We start from the raw sequence: 13,127 nt of genomic DNA, 5'->3' as shown, positions 1-13,127 counted from the left end.
TACAAACCATGAACACCATAGCAGGAGCGAAATCTGTCTTAAGTACAAAGTGTCACACACAAACACTCGCCTTGGTCACCAATTTGTTTCCATCAATTTTCAGGTTTTGAGTTATGATTTTATTGCACTCATATTATCGGTTTTATCACAAATAGTAAGCTATTTTTCCAACAATCTTAAGACAGATTTGGTTTACTTTTTGTGTACATTATGCGTGTATAGCAAGGTCTACGATGGAGTCCGGTCAACTCATTGTATTAGACAAAGAGACTAATAAGCGGATGGTTGTGCCATCTCTTAGAGGATATGTTCCAACAGGGGTCCAATTCTATGCCAGAGTTATAATGTGATGACCATCAATTGTTAGAAAGGCATAGAAGACCACGTATAACGGTAAGTCTTGATATTGCAGACATGGTACCGTTAAACATTTGTTCTCACTAAAGAAGGAAACGTCAAAAGAATTTACAACGGATCCGTCGAGTTGAGTTTTGACTAGAGAACAAATAATCATCGAGGGGAATGAGATTAAAGCCTATTATTTAAAAGTCTCTATTACGGCAACCCAACCTAGCTGATTGGAGATCCTAAGATCTAGGTTCAACGGGACAACCGAGTTGTATGAGACTTAGGAGTATCATTGAGGAGATATCTCGCCAACTCATTCCTGGGGTGAAACAGTGATACCTGCAGCGTTTTAGGTTAAGTTTAACTTTTAATGATTTTTATACCTTGGTAAATCCAAGTGGGGTATTAGCAGGATACTCTTAATAAGAGATCACCTATGTGAGTGTGAAGGGGCCGCTTCTGTGAGAATTTTCTAAGGCTGAATTCTCTAAAGCACTCTCTGAAATCAGTCGGTGTTCGAGGCCTAAAATGGGCACAACCGTAAGAATCAACTGTGTTCGGAAAGATTCTGTGTGAATTCTATTATCTTGGTTTACACAAAATGCTGAACAGTTCAAGGCATCGCGTCCACTAGTTAGCAAGTAAATCCGATAGTCTTTCACAAGGGAAGGTTCAAAGCCAAAAACTACCTATCCTATGCAGGAAATTTCCACTTGTACTCTCTCTGTCGATTGCATTGTTTTGCATTGGTTATCGAGTCAATTTCATTCATGTGGGGGATTGTTGGAAAATATTTTTAAGTGTGAATGAAAATTGATTTATTTTAGAGTTACATCTCAAACCACATTGCACTGTGTTGTATGTGGACCGCTTGACCATTAGATCATGTATGGCACAACTCGTTTACCCTTCTCTGCTTCTAACCAATCCGATAACAGACCTTACTTTTTCAAACATGATACATCTAATCAATTTCAAGCAAGTAAATTTTGAAAAAATATACTACCAGTTTACAACTACCAACAAAAACATGTCTAAGTTTTGCAAGATAAAAATTAGATCACAACCTAAGCAAATTAAACCACTACATAATGATCTCCTCTTTCAACTTCTGTAACCTCCCCAAAATATGCATAGAGCAATTTTAACAATTCATCAATTTAGTTAGATACAAAAAACTTGCACATTTCATCACACCCCTTTACATAGTGCTAAACCAATTACTCTATTTAAAGTTAAGAAATACAAATCAAACAAACTGACTATAGTACAATTGCATGTGCTAAGGCTCATACCAACCTAAACCAACTACTCTATTTTACTATTGACCTCATCTGTCTAACCAAAGGCCCAATAGCTCCATCTCCAAAATCATTGACACCTGAAAAAATAAAATAAAAATTATATTCATGTTAGTACGAAGTGTTACCTGTTACAGGCTTAACATGAGAGGCAAAATATGGTTTCTTTTATACTTTACTACATGGAAGAATTGCCATAGTCGAAGAATGCAAATCAATCATGTGTATTTGATGTGTACAATAGCGATTGCGCCAGTGCCTGAAGGCCCTTAGCTTAAAAATCCTACAAAAACCATTACTAACACTACAGTTTACCTGCAATGCTCCCATCAACAAATAATCTGACTAATGCAAGAACACTCGAGGTCAAGAAAATTGCTATTTAGGCCACAATGAATATTATTTAGGGAACATGGAAATAACTTAAACATGTAGCAATCTTCCAATCTAAACACCTAACGAATATGTTTGCTCTCTTCCAATTCTGCAAGTATACACAGCACATACCAGTTAACAGAAAACTCACACACACGTATGATTATAGGGCATGTTACAATTTGGAGAACATGGAAAGAACTTAAATGGGTAGCAATCTTCCAATCTAAATACCTAACGAATGTGTTTGCTCTCTTCAAATCTAAACCTCCACAAAGTCACAAAATTGCTCAAGAGGGGAAACCTTTCTTAAGAGGTAAGACTAACACTATACAATATGGTTAAGTTCTCAAAATTAAGTATTTAGCATCAAATTTAAGTATTGCGACCATGCAACGAAGTTCTGCTTGGTCAAATTATCCATAGCAAAAGAACAGACCAGAAGAACATGGACATAAAGGCCAGCGCAATCTCACTTTATCTCATCGACCGATGACTTTATCTCAGAAGTTGTGTCTTTCTTAAGCTGTTTCTTCCTATTTGCTCTAAGTTCTTCTCCAATACATTTAACACAGACAAACAACCCAAGTGCAGGAGCATCAACCTTACTCATCTGGTTTTGCAGATGATTTATTCATCCTTTGTGGATCTTCTACTGTTTCTTTTCAGCTTATTCAACAACTACTAGATGACTTCTACTCCTATTCTGGTCTCAAGCCTACCATGAATAAGTGTTCTGTTTTTAATGCTGGGGTTCTGGAGGGTGATAAGGCTGTTTTAAGGGATATCCTCCCTATTCCTGAGGCCCATCTTCCTGTCAAATACTTGGGTGTTCCCCTTATTTCTACTAGGCTAAAACCTGCTGACTGTTTGGTTCTAAAAGAGAAAATCTTGAGAAGAATCCATAGTTGGTCTGCTAGTACATTGACATATGGGAGGATGGCTCAATTGATTCAGTCTGTTCTCTTCAGTATACGGGTCTATTGGAGCTCAATTTTTATTATCCCTAGCAAAACAATCAAAGAAATTGAGAGCACTTTGATGGCTTTCCTTTGGTCAGGTTTTGAGATGAAACATTCTGCTACAAAGGTTGCTTAGGATCAAGTTTGTAGCCCAAAGGAGGAGGGAGGTTTGGGTTTCAGGAGACTTAAGGAATGGAATAAAGCAACGATGCTTAGGCATCTCTAGGACCTTTGTAACAAGGCAGATACCCTGTGGGTAAAGTGGATTCACTCATACTTCATTAAGGGACGCTGTTTACGGTCCATGGATATTCCTAGTGATGCTTCATGGACAATGAGAAAGTTGTTGAACCTCAGAAGTGTGGCTCAACCTCTGATTCAGTACTTGATTGGCAATGGACAATGTACCTTTCTTTGGCTTGAAAACTGGCATCCCCTTGGACCTCTTTTTAATAAATTTGGTGAAAATATTGTATATAATCTTGGTAGATCTTTGAACTCTAAAGTCTCCTCAATTATTCATGAAGGGGTGTGGAGGTGGCCTAGACAAAGGAATAGGGCCACTCAGTTTATCATAGAGCATACACCTGTTGATTTTACACCCATATGTGATAGACTGGATTTAGTTGTGTGGATCCCTCATCCAGCTGGATTTACTGTGTCTTCTGCTTGGGAGGCGATTTGGCTTAAACTTCCTATCCAGCCTTGGTCAAGCGTAGTTTGGTATAGTAAAAATGTGCCTCGCTGGGCTTTCATTCTGTGGCTAGCTGTGCTTCAGAGACTAAGTACAAAGGATAAGTTATTGAGTTGGCGAATGAATGTAGAGGATGGTTGTGTTCTCTGTAACAATGGCCAAGAGTCTCATGAACATCTGTTTTTTCATTGTGTTTTTTCTCAATCAGTTTGGGGTGCTATTTGGCAATGATGTTCTGCCGCTCAAATCCCTTCTTCCTTATCTGATATGATAGATTGGTATATCCAGAATGCTAAAGGGTCTAGTTTTAAGTGTTGGCTTTTGAAGAGTGTGCTAGCTGTTTGTGTCTACAACTTGTGGATAGAACGTAATCATCGGATTTTTCAGTACAAGGTTTCTCCTTTTGATCAGGTTATACTTAAGATTGTAACTTCTATTCGGGAATTAGTGCATTCAAAGAGGGGGGGTCAAACAATCACAAAAGAACATGGAGTTATGTTATAGTCGGGGGCTCTCAAATAGGATTTTTGCTCCACCGGTTTTGTTTAGGCAAAATCTGTAAAGATTAGGTAGTCCATTCAGTGTTTTGGGTCTTGTTTCCTTTATTCTTTCTAGTGGTTCTCTGAGATTTTGTCTCAGGTGCCTTAGGAGTTGTGTTCTTTCGGGGGTATGCCCCTTAGAGTTGTAAATGAGTTTGCGCTTTATAATAGGAATGTGCTTATCTTAAAAAAAAAAACAAAACAAAACTTAGCTCATATAATGGCCACTATTAACAACATTTTAAAGAAACGTGATGATTTTTTTTTAGAAGAATGTGCAATGCATAACCACCATTCTAGTTTGCATTGTCTAACGTGTACCAAATGATGATTTTTTGTTCTCACATCCGAACATGAAAATTGCTATAAAGTATAGCACAAATCACAATACAAAAAATGCGAAAGTGTTTCTGTACATTAATGGGCCATGACAAGGAAATCAGGCTGATACCAAATGATTCAAAAGTAGCATTGTATAGTGTAAAGTAATGGAACAACAAATGAGCCATTAGATGTAAAAAATAAAAATTCACCTAATTAATAGGAGAGCTATATCTGTAAGATGTGGTCGAACCATATAATTGTTTTAAGTTAGTTCTTCTGCTAATCATACTTGCCTAGACACCCATCCCTCAATCGCCTCAAAGATAAAGGTCTATCCAACAAAGCAGTTCACAACTGATATGCAACAGAAAACTTAGGAGCATTCATGTACCCTATTCCTAAGTTGGAATCTGATTTGGAAGATCAACTTTGCCAATAAAAATTAAAGGCCAATATGAATCCTAGTTTAAGGGCAAATCAACTTTAAAAGCACTATGTTATCTTTTTGCCGTTAAAATATTCCCCAAGATCCTCCTAAACCGTCCACTTCCTTGATTCAATGCACCTAGAAGCCACAAATGAGCCACTAAAATAACTAAAATTGCACCGAATTTTTGATTAGACAATGTAAATACAACCAATATGACAGCATCACAGAATCACGTCAAACCCATTTCACAAAATCACATAGAACCAGATGCTAACTTTTGCACCAAGAATTGCCAACAATCATGCCTTGAAATTACAGTAATCAACTACACATGTACTTGCAAGCTAATACGTACAAACTCATAACCTTATCTTCAGCAAGTAGCAGAAGATGGAGAAGGATCTCAAGCGGCTCAGCGTCCACAGCCATCACAACAAATTCTGAAATACCATTGTTCAGGGTCTTGGTTGCTGACATTCCAATAGGAAAATAAAACCTAGCAATTTAAACTAACAGAACTTGTTGGTTATCACTTAAATCAATGGCATCCCACTGGCAATTCACCCTAGTATTTGCTTTAACTTGATTATTTAGAAAATGAATCTACAGCTACTTTCTACTTTTTCTGTTCTTAGTATAGAAACTTAAGAACTGATCTTGATGATAATTTGGGGTAAGCCTCTACCATTGTGCATAGTCATAACCCAAATTAACGACGTACAAAAAACCATTATAATTAGAAGGAGAATCAACATTACAAATTGATGAGATAGCAGTAACGTACATTATCTTTTGGTTATACACTTGGCGATCAGTGAGAGAACAAGGGAAATGGATGAGCAGGTCTTCTAATGATCTGATCACATTCTTACCTAGATCAACTCAAACAATACAATTTCACTAAAAGGGGAACAAAGTCAAGAACAAATAAACACCCACAAAATATATAACGGATTAAGAGAATATACACAAGCAAAAAACGGATGAGATCCACGTGAACTTGCGTTGATTTGGCAAAATCGACAATGTAGTTGATGTTTACTTGAGTTTCACGTCATGGGCACCCCATGCATCTCTGATTCACATCACGGGCACCTCAAGATCTTCATCCCATCACACACCTGAGATTATAAATATTTAATGCAGTCTTATAATGCCCATTCAATGGCATGAAGGAAAAGAATGGAAAAGAACTGATTTTTTTTCTTCAAAAGGAAAAGAAAAGGTAATTTGATGCTAATTTTAGAATATGAAAAGAACTGATTTTTATCCTTCCTAAATTAGATAGATTGGACCCTTTCATCTCTCCCGAACTTGATTGTCTGTTGTTTCTTCTTCGTTTATACTTTGTTCTCAAAATAAATCTTCAGAACATCGATATACAATAGACACAAATCAGGAGTTCATTATTTTTCAATTTCCCTTTATTATCCTTCCTATGTTGGATAGATAGGACCCAAACCTGACTGTTTTCACTCTTTCATAGATATATAGAAAAGTTGCAGCCTTATTGTCTATTATTGCTGCTGCTTCTATTTTATTCATTTGTTCTAAAAAATCAAGAGTCTAAGTATGGAGTTCTTCACTTCTCCCCATCGAAATCCTACAACTATGACCCACCAACTTCTATATTACCCATACATTAATTAAAACTCGGCAGATATTCACTAATAAATCCAAGCAAAACATCTTTTTTTGGTACACTATTGCCCAACAAGTGTATTGCTAACTATATATCATCACTTTTATATGCAAGAATCAGCTCACTTTAATTACCAAGACGAACTAAAAACCAGCTCATTTCCTGCAGAAATCTGACTCTTAAACCTGAACCCCAATCCAAAAATCCTTGAACCCAATTAAGAACAATACACAGCATGAGTCGAAACCCACCGGTAAATTATAGTTAAATCTGAGTGAATTTTGGAGTACAAATCATCCAAAATAGTGAAGAAAAATGAGATCCCGAATCAGAAACAAAACGAAAATTCGTGTCAAGAAAACTGGGTTACTCATATGTGACTCACCTCCTTCGCGGCTGCTCCTGCTGCAGCCGTCAGAGACCGATAAAGATCCCGAAAACGTCACTGTGGGATTAGATCGTCGGAGAAGCAAGCAGTGGACGGTGGCTGTGAGGCAAGAAAGAAGAATAGGGTGAGGAAGACAGAGAACAGAGGTAAGGGCGAGAGAGAGAAAGAGACGTGAGGGCTGTGCATCAGATAGAGAGAGAGAGTGACTCACCTCCTGGATTACTCGTATGTGACTCACCTCCTTCACGGCTGTTGTTGCTGCAGCCGCCAGAGACCGATAAAAATCCTAGAAACTTCACTGTGGGATTATATCGTCAGAGAAGCAAGCAGTGGACGATGGTTGTGAGGTGAAGAAGAAGAACAGGGTGAGGAAGAGAGAAAACAGAGGTAGGGGGAGAGAGAGAGAGAGAGAGGTGAGGGCTGCGCATCAGAGAGAGAGAGAGTTTTCAAAATTTGAAACAAATGAGTGAGACGTGGTTTTCATCATGATTTCTTTGTGAATTTTCTTTGTTTCTAGCACTCCTCTTTGGAAAAAAGCCCTCTGGGCCCTAAATCAGCTTGATATATTTACCAAAGTGCCATCCTCATCTCGGCCCTTAGATTGGTTTCGATCTCAGCCCTTAAACATGTCCTTTTTTTGCCACTGAAAATCCAAAATATTTACGAAAATGCCATCCAAAAGTTAGTTTGTGAGAGGACATTTTGAAAAAAAATCCCATCCCTTGTTATATATATCGGGACGGTTCAAGGGACACCCAAAAAACATCCTAAACCTCAAGCTCATAGTTTTCGATCAAATTTTTATGATCCGAACTGTTCAATGTGTGCAGAATGTGATTTTAAGGATGCTCGCGAGAAATTAGCAAAAAAAATGACCAGGAAAGGCTTGATTTGAGTAGTTTTTATTTGAACCGTTCAATAAAAAACTGTTCGAAACTGTTCGGATCAAACCCTTCCCGATCATTTTTTTTGTTGATTTGTCACGGGTACCCTTAAAATCATGTTCTGATCACATTGAGCGGCTCGAATCATCAAAATTTGATCGAGAACCATGAGGTGTTTTTTTAGGTGCCCCGTATATATATATATATATATATATATATATATATATATATATATATATATACACACACACACTAGTGGATGTCTGTACCTGAAGGCACGACTCAACGCATTCTGAATAAAACATATACATAGTTTTCATACCATTTTTCTTGCCTCTTGATCCAAAAATCAATAGACGGGTTATATCCTGAAAAAAGAAGCTATCTAGTAATTAGAACACCCATACTATTTAGAAAAGTTTGAATCTATCACTGTGGCGCATTAACTGAACATGAAAATCCAAAATTTAATATGCTTCTTGAACCCAACAAAATCCAATTGATTGAAGTACGAAAAAATATTAAAATAAAAGAATATTGTTAGTATCTCACCTTCAGTTGCAGAGCAACCATTGAACATACTTCTTCCCCTCTGATGCAGGGAAGAACTATGAATCAAAGAACTAACGTGCAATAAGGACAATCACAAACAGGATAGATATGGAGAAACTCTCTCTAGACTCTTTGTCATTCAATAATTAATCAAAACTGACCAGCCCTAAGGCTAACAACTCCTTAAATACGAAAACAAACCCTAACCCTACTAGGAAAAGGAAAAAACACTATAAATACGAAAACAAACCCTAACCCTACTAGGAAAAGGAAAAAACACTAATTTCGGAAAGTTCCGAAATTATTACATATTCTGAAAATATAAGAAAAAATAAAACTTCTCCAACAAGAACGAATGTTATTGGACTTTCCTATTAAAAGTTATAAGCAAAAAGATTATTTCCTAAAACAACAAAATTGGCCATTGGGAGCCCTAAACGGCCGAAACATGTTAAAATCAAAGGCCTCGATCACTTATTTACGAAAAGACCGACTAGTAGGCTTGAGGTGGAACTCCTCTTCTATGCGCACCGCATCATCCTCCCCTTCTAGAAAGAAATTCGCCCTCGAATTGGCATCCTCATCAAAAGAACTATCACCCCGGAATGGGACTAGATGCTTAATGTTAAACACATCGGCGGTACGAACATGGCTGGGAAGCTTCAAATGGTAGGCATTCAGATTTATCTTCTCAATAACCTCCACAGGACCAATCTTGCGGGCCTTCAGCTTGTTATACTCCCCTTCAGGAAACCGGTCCTTTGTTAGGACAGCATAAACAAAATCACCAGCCTCGAACTTTAAAACCCTACGCTTCTTGTTTGCGGCCTCTTTGTATTTCGTAGTAACACTATGCAAACGTTGTTCAGTATCCTTATGAATTTGTTGCAGATCAGTCATAAACTCATCAGCTTTCACACTGGCTCGTTTCAAAGAGGGAACATGAGCCAAATCAATCGGGGCGCGTGGATTGAAGCCATAAACAATCTGGAATGGAGAGAGACCCGTGCTCCGATTAACCGAACGGTTGAAAGCAAACTCAGTTTGGCATAATTTCTAATCCCAACTCCCGCGATGGTCCGCAAACATGCTACGGAGTAAATTGCCCAAAGAACTGTTTATCACGTCAGTCTGGCCATCTGTTTGAGGGTGATAAGCCGTGCTAAAAGCCAGATTGGTGTTCGCCATCCTCCACAAGCAACGCCAAAAATGACTCAAAAATCGCGTATCACGGTCAGAAACAATGGACTGGGGCAGTCCATGCAAGTGATAAACCTCCGAAAAATATAATTGGGCCACCTTGATCGCATCGGTTATTTTCTTACAAGCTATGAAGTGAGCCATCTTGGAAAATCGATCCACCACCACAAAGACGGAATCATTGCCACGATGTGACCTCGGCAAACCCAAGACGAAGTCCATACTGACATCGGCCCAAGGTTGTGATGGGATCGGCAAAGGCATGTATAAACCCGCATTAAAAGCCGTACCTTTAGAGACTTGGCAAGTGTGGCAGCTTCCCACAAATTTGTAAACATCCTTCCATAGAGTTGGCCAAAAATAAGAAGCGGAAACCAACGCAAAGGTCTTGTCACGCCCTACTTGCGCCCCGTCGTACAACTCCTTAATAATTTTTAAACGAAGACTACTATCCGGAACACACAATGAATTCCCTTTAAACAGATAACCGCCATGCTCATGAAAGTCAGACTGATTGTCACCTGCGATCTTCCCAAGCACAGTAGAGAAATACGGGTCAGCCAACAACAACTCACGAAAAGCGTCAAATCCAATTACCTTACTACGCATAACTGTGAGAAGATTGCTGCGGCGACTGAGGGCATCAGCAACCTTATTCAAAGCACCAGACTTGTGCTTGATAGAGAAAGAGAACTGTTGTACATAAGCAGCCCATTTCGCATGCCGACTGGAAAGCTTATCCTACGAGTTGAGATGCTTCAACGCCTCATGATCAGAATATAAAACAAAGTCGCTGTGTATGAGATAATGATACCAATACTTCAATGACTGAACCAAAGCATAGAACTCCACATCATAAGTGCTATAGTTCAACTTTCCCCCATTCAGCTTCTCGCTAAAATAAGCCACAGGCTTGGAACCTTGGCTAAGGACAGCCCCAATTCCAACCTTGGACGCATCACAATGCAACTCAAAAGGCTATGAAAAGTTCGGTAACACGAGAACGGGGGCAGAAGTTAACTTCTACTTGATCAACTGGAATGCCCTGGTAGCTGCTTCATTCCACAAGAACCTTCCACCCTTCATACAATCCGTGATAGGAGCCATAATAGTGCTAAAGTGCAGAATAAAACGACGGTAAAAAGAAGCCAACCCATGAAAACTATGAATATCGAACAAGGTCCAAGGTTGTGGCCAGTCTCAAATTGCCCCAACCTTAGACTCATCTACCGAAATCTCATTATTCGACACAACATACCCAAGAAAAAGCACAAAATCCGTCATAAACACACACTTTTTAATAGCCCCATACAAATTTTCAGCACGCAAAACAGAAAGAACCTCACGTAAATGCTGCAAGTGTAACTCAGGAGTGGCACTGTAAATCAAAATATCATCAAAGTAAACGACAACATATTTACCGATGAAAGGCCGTAGCGTTTGGTTCATCACGTGCATGAAAGTGCTCGGCGTATTGGATAAACTGAACGGCATAACCAGCCATTCGTAAAGCCCCTCTCTGGTCTTAAATGCTGTCTTCCACTCATCTCCCAGTTTGATACGAAGTTGATGGTAATCACTTTTCAAATCCAGCTTGGTAAAAATCTAAGCACCCCCCAACTGATCCAATAAATCATCCAACCTTGGCAGCGGAAAATGATACTTTACTGTGATCCTGTTAATTGCCCTGCTGTCCACACACATCCTCCACGACCCATCTTTTTTGGGAACCAGTAAGACTGGAACTGCACAGGGGCTAAGACTCTTCCGGATAAAACCCTTAGACAGTAACTCCTCCACTTGTTTTCGCAATTCCTCGTGCTCCTACGGACTCATCCGATAATGGGGTCGATTGGGCAAACTAGAACTCGGCACCAGATCAATCTGGTGCTGAATATCTCGCAATGGAGGCAACCCATCAGGTAACTCAGTCGGGAATACATCCGCAAACTCAGCAAGAAGGGGCTGGATCTTAATTGGCACTTCCTGCTCAAAAATCGCTGGTGAACTCTCCTTTGCCACGACAATAAACATGACTTTTGTGGCCAAGAACTCTCCTTGAAACTGCACCTTTGTCAGAAGGTTGGTACCCTCTCCACTAAGTGGTTTGGACACAACCTCCTTAGAAGGAAGCAACTTAATTATCGTACCCTCAGATTTAAGGGTATACGTGTTAGAACCCCCGCTATGCATCACCTTACGATCAAACTGCCACGGTTTTCCCAATAAAAGGTGACACACATCCATTCCCACAACATCACACCAAATCTGATCTTTATACTTAGAACCAACAGAAAAAGAAACCAAACGACGCTTGGTTACCTTAACTTCATTACTCTTCTTCAGCCACGCCAGCTTTTATGGGTTGGAATGCGGCTCCGTCTTCAACCCGAGTTTCTGCACCGCTTCTTCGGACACCACGTTCTCACAACTACCCAAGTCTATTACAAAATGACATACCTTTCCATCAATTGTGCAGGTGGATTGAAAAACATTACCACGCAGCCAAGAATCGCCTTCAACTTCTCGAGGAGCATAACAAGACCTTCGAACCACCAATAATGGCCCGACATCCCCAACAACTTCTTCCACGACACCATTCGGTGAGTCCGACGACGGTTAGGATTTGTCATATGCCGCTTCCTGCTCATAATGTTTGCTAACAATTCCATCTACATCCACAAACAAGGCCTTACCTGGTCTATCCCCCTTTCGACATTCAACAGCACGATGACTGGGCTCCCCACACTTGAAGCACTTAGACCCCGAAGCACCCCATTCTATTGGCCTGCGAAACAATAGGTACTGAATTGCCCGTAGGCCGAACTGGCGCTGGGTGGTCGTTGTACGGGATGTGACACCCCAGGTAGGAGTAGCAGACCTGCGATTTGCCTGCTTCTCCAACTGCAAGGCCCTCAGATGGGCATCCGAAATAGAATATAGATCAAACATATTCAATGTAAACTGAAATTGCTCACGCAAACCTCCAACAAACCTTGAAACCAATTGCTCCTCTGTTTCAGCGATATCATTCCGGACCACCAACTGATGAAACTCCGTAGTATAATCATCCACTGAACGGGAACCCTGACGGAGATTCTGCAACCGCTGATACATCAAACGAGAATAGTTGTGGGGAAGAAAAGCCACCCGCATTTTTTTCTTCAATTTTTCCCACGAACTAATCTTCTCCTTACCCTGCCTCAACCTAGACAGTTTCAACTGTTGCCACCAAGCTGCAGCCCTACCTCGAAACCTAATAGCAACCAGCGAGACCCGTCTGTCCTCCGGGACCCGCTTGAAATCTAAGATCTCTTCGATAGTTGCAACCCAATCAAGAAATTCCTCCGGTGCCAAACCCCCCTGAAACTCAGGAAGATCAACCCTTAACCCCGATTCCCACTGCCGAGAATCGCGGTCCACCATGAACCCACGACCGTTTTCCCTCCGTTGATAGAAGGCGCCGCCACCGGGCGCTACTACCGCAA

General features: G+C 40.0%; 2 protein-coding genes across 2 annotated transcripts in view; both read right to left on the bottom strand.

The window, feature by feature from the left end:
- The window catches only part of LOC131310153 (cysteine-rich receptor-like protein kinase 2), a 42,587-nt gene that overhangs the window by 9,758 nt on the left and 19,702 nt on the right, over positions 1-13,127 (bottom strand). The gene's annotated exons all lie outside the window — the stretch shown is intronic.
- On the bottom strand, positions 10,075-11,925 carry LOC131310152 (uncharacterized). The gene has a single exon (XM_058336999.1). The coding sequence runs from the start codon at positions 11,884-11,886 to the stop codon at positions 11,464-11,466; it is 423 nt and encodes a 140-aa protein (XP_058192982.1). The 5' UTR covers positions 11,887-11,925; the 3' UTR covers positions 10,075-11,463.

The sequence above is a fragment of the Rhododendron vialii genome, chromosome 12a, assembly GCF_030253575.1.
Source record: "Rhododendron vialii isolate Sample 1 chromosome 12a, ASM3025357v1".
Classification (NCBI taxonomy): Eukaryota; Viridiplantae; Streptophyta; class Magnoliopsida; order Ericales; family Ericaceae; genus Rhododendron; species Rhododendron vialii.
This window is presented reverse-complemented; position numbering and strand designations above follow the sequence as displayed.

Bases quoted from the DNA above. Each gene is read 5' to 3' on its own strand.
- LOC131310152 (XM_058336999.1), bottom strand. From the start codon at position 11,886: ATGGATGTGTGTCACCTTTTATTGGGAAAACCGTGGCAGTTTGATCGT.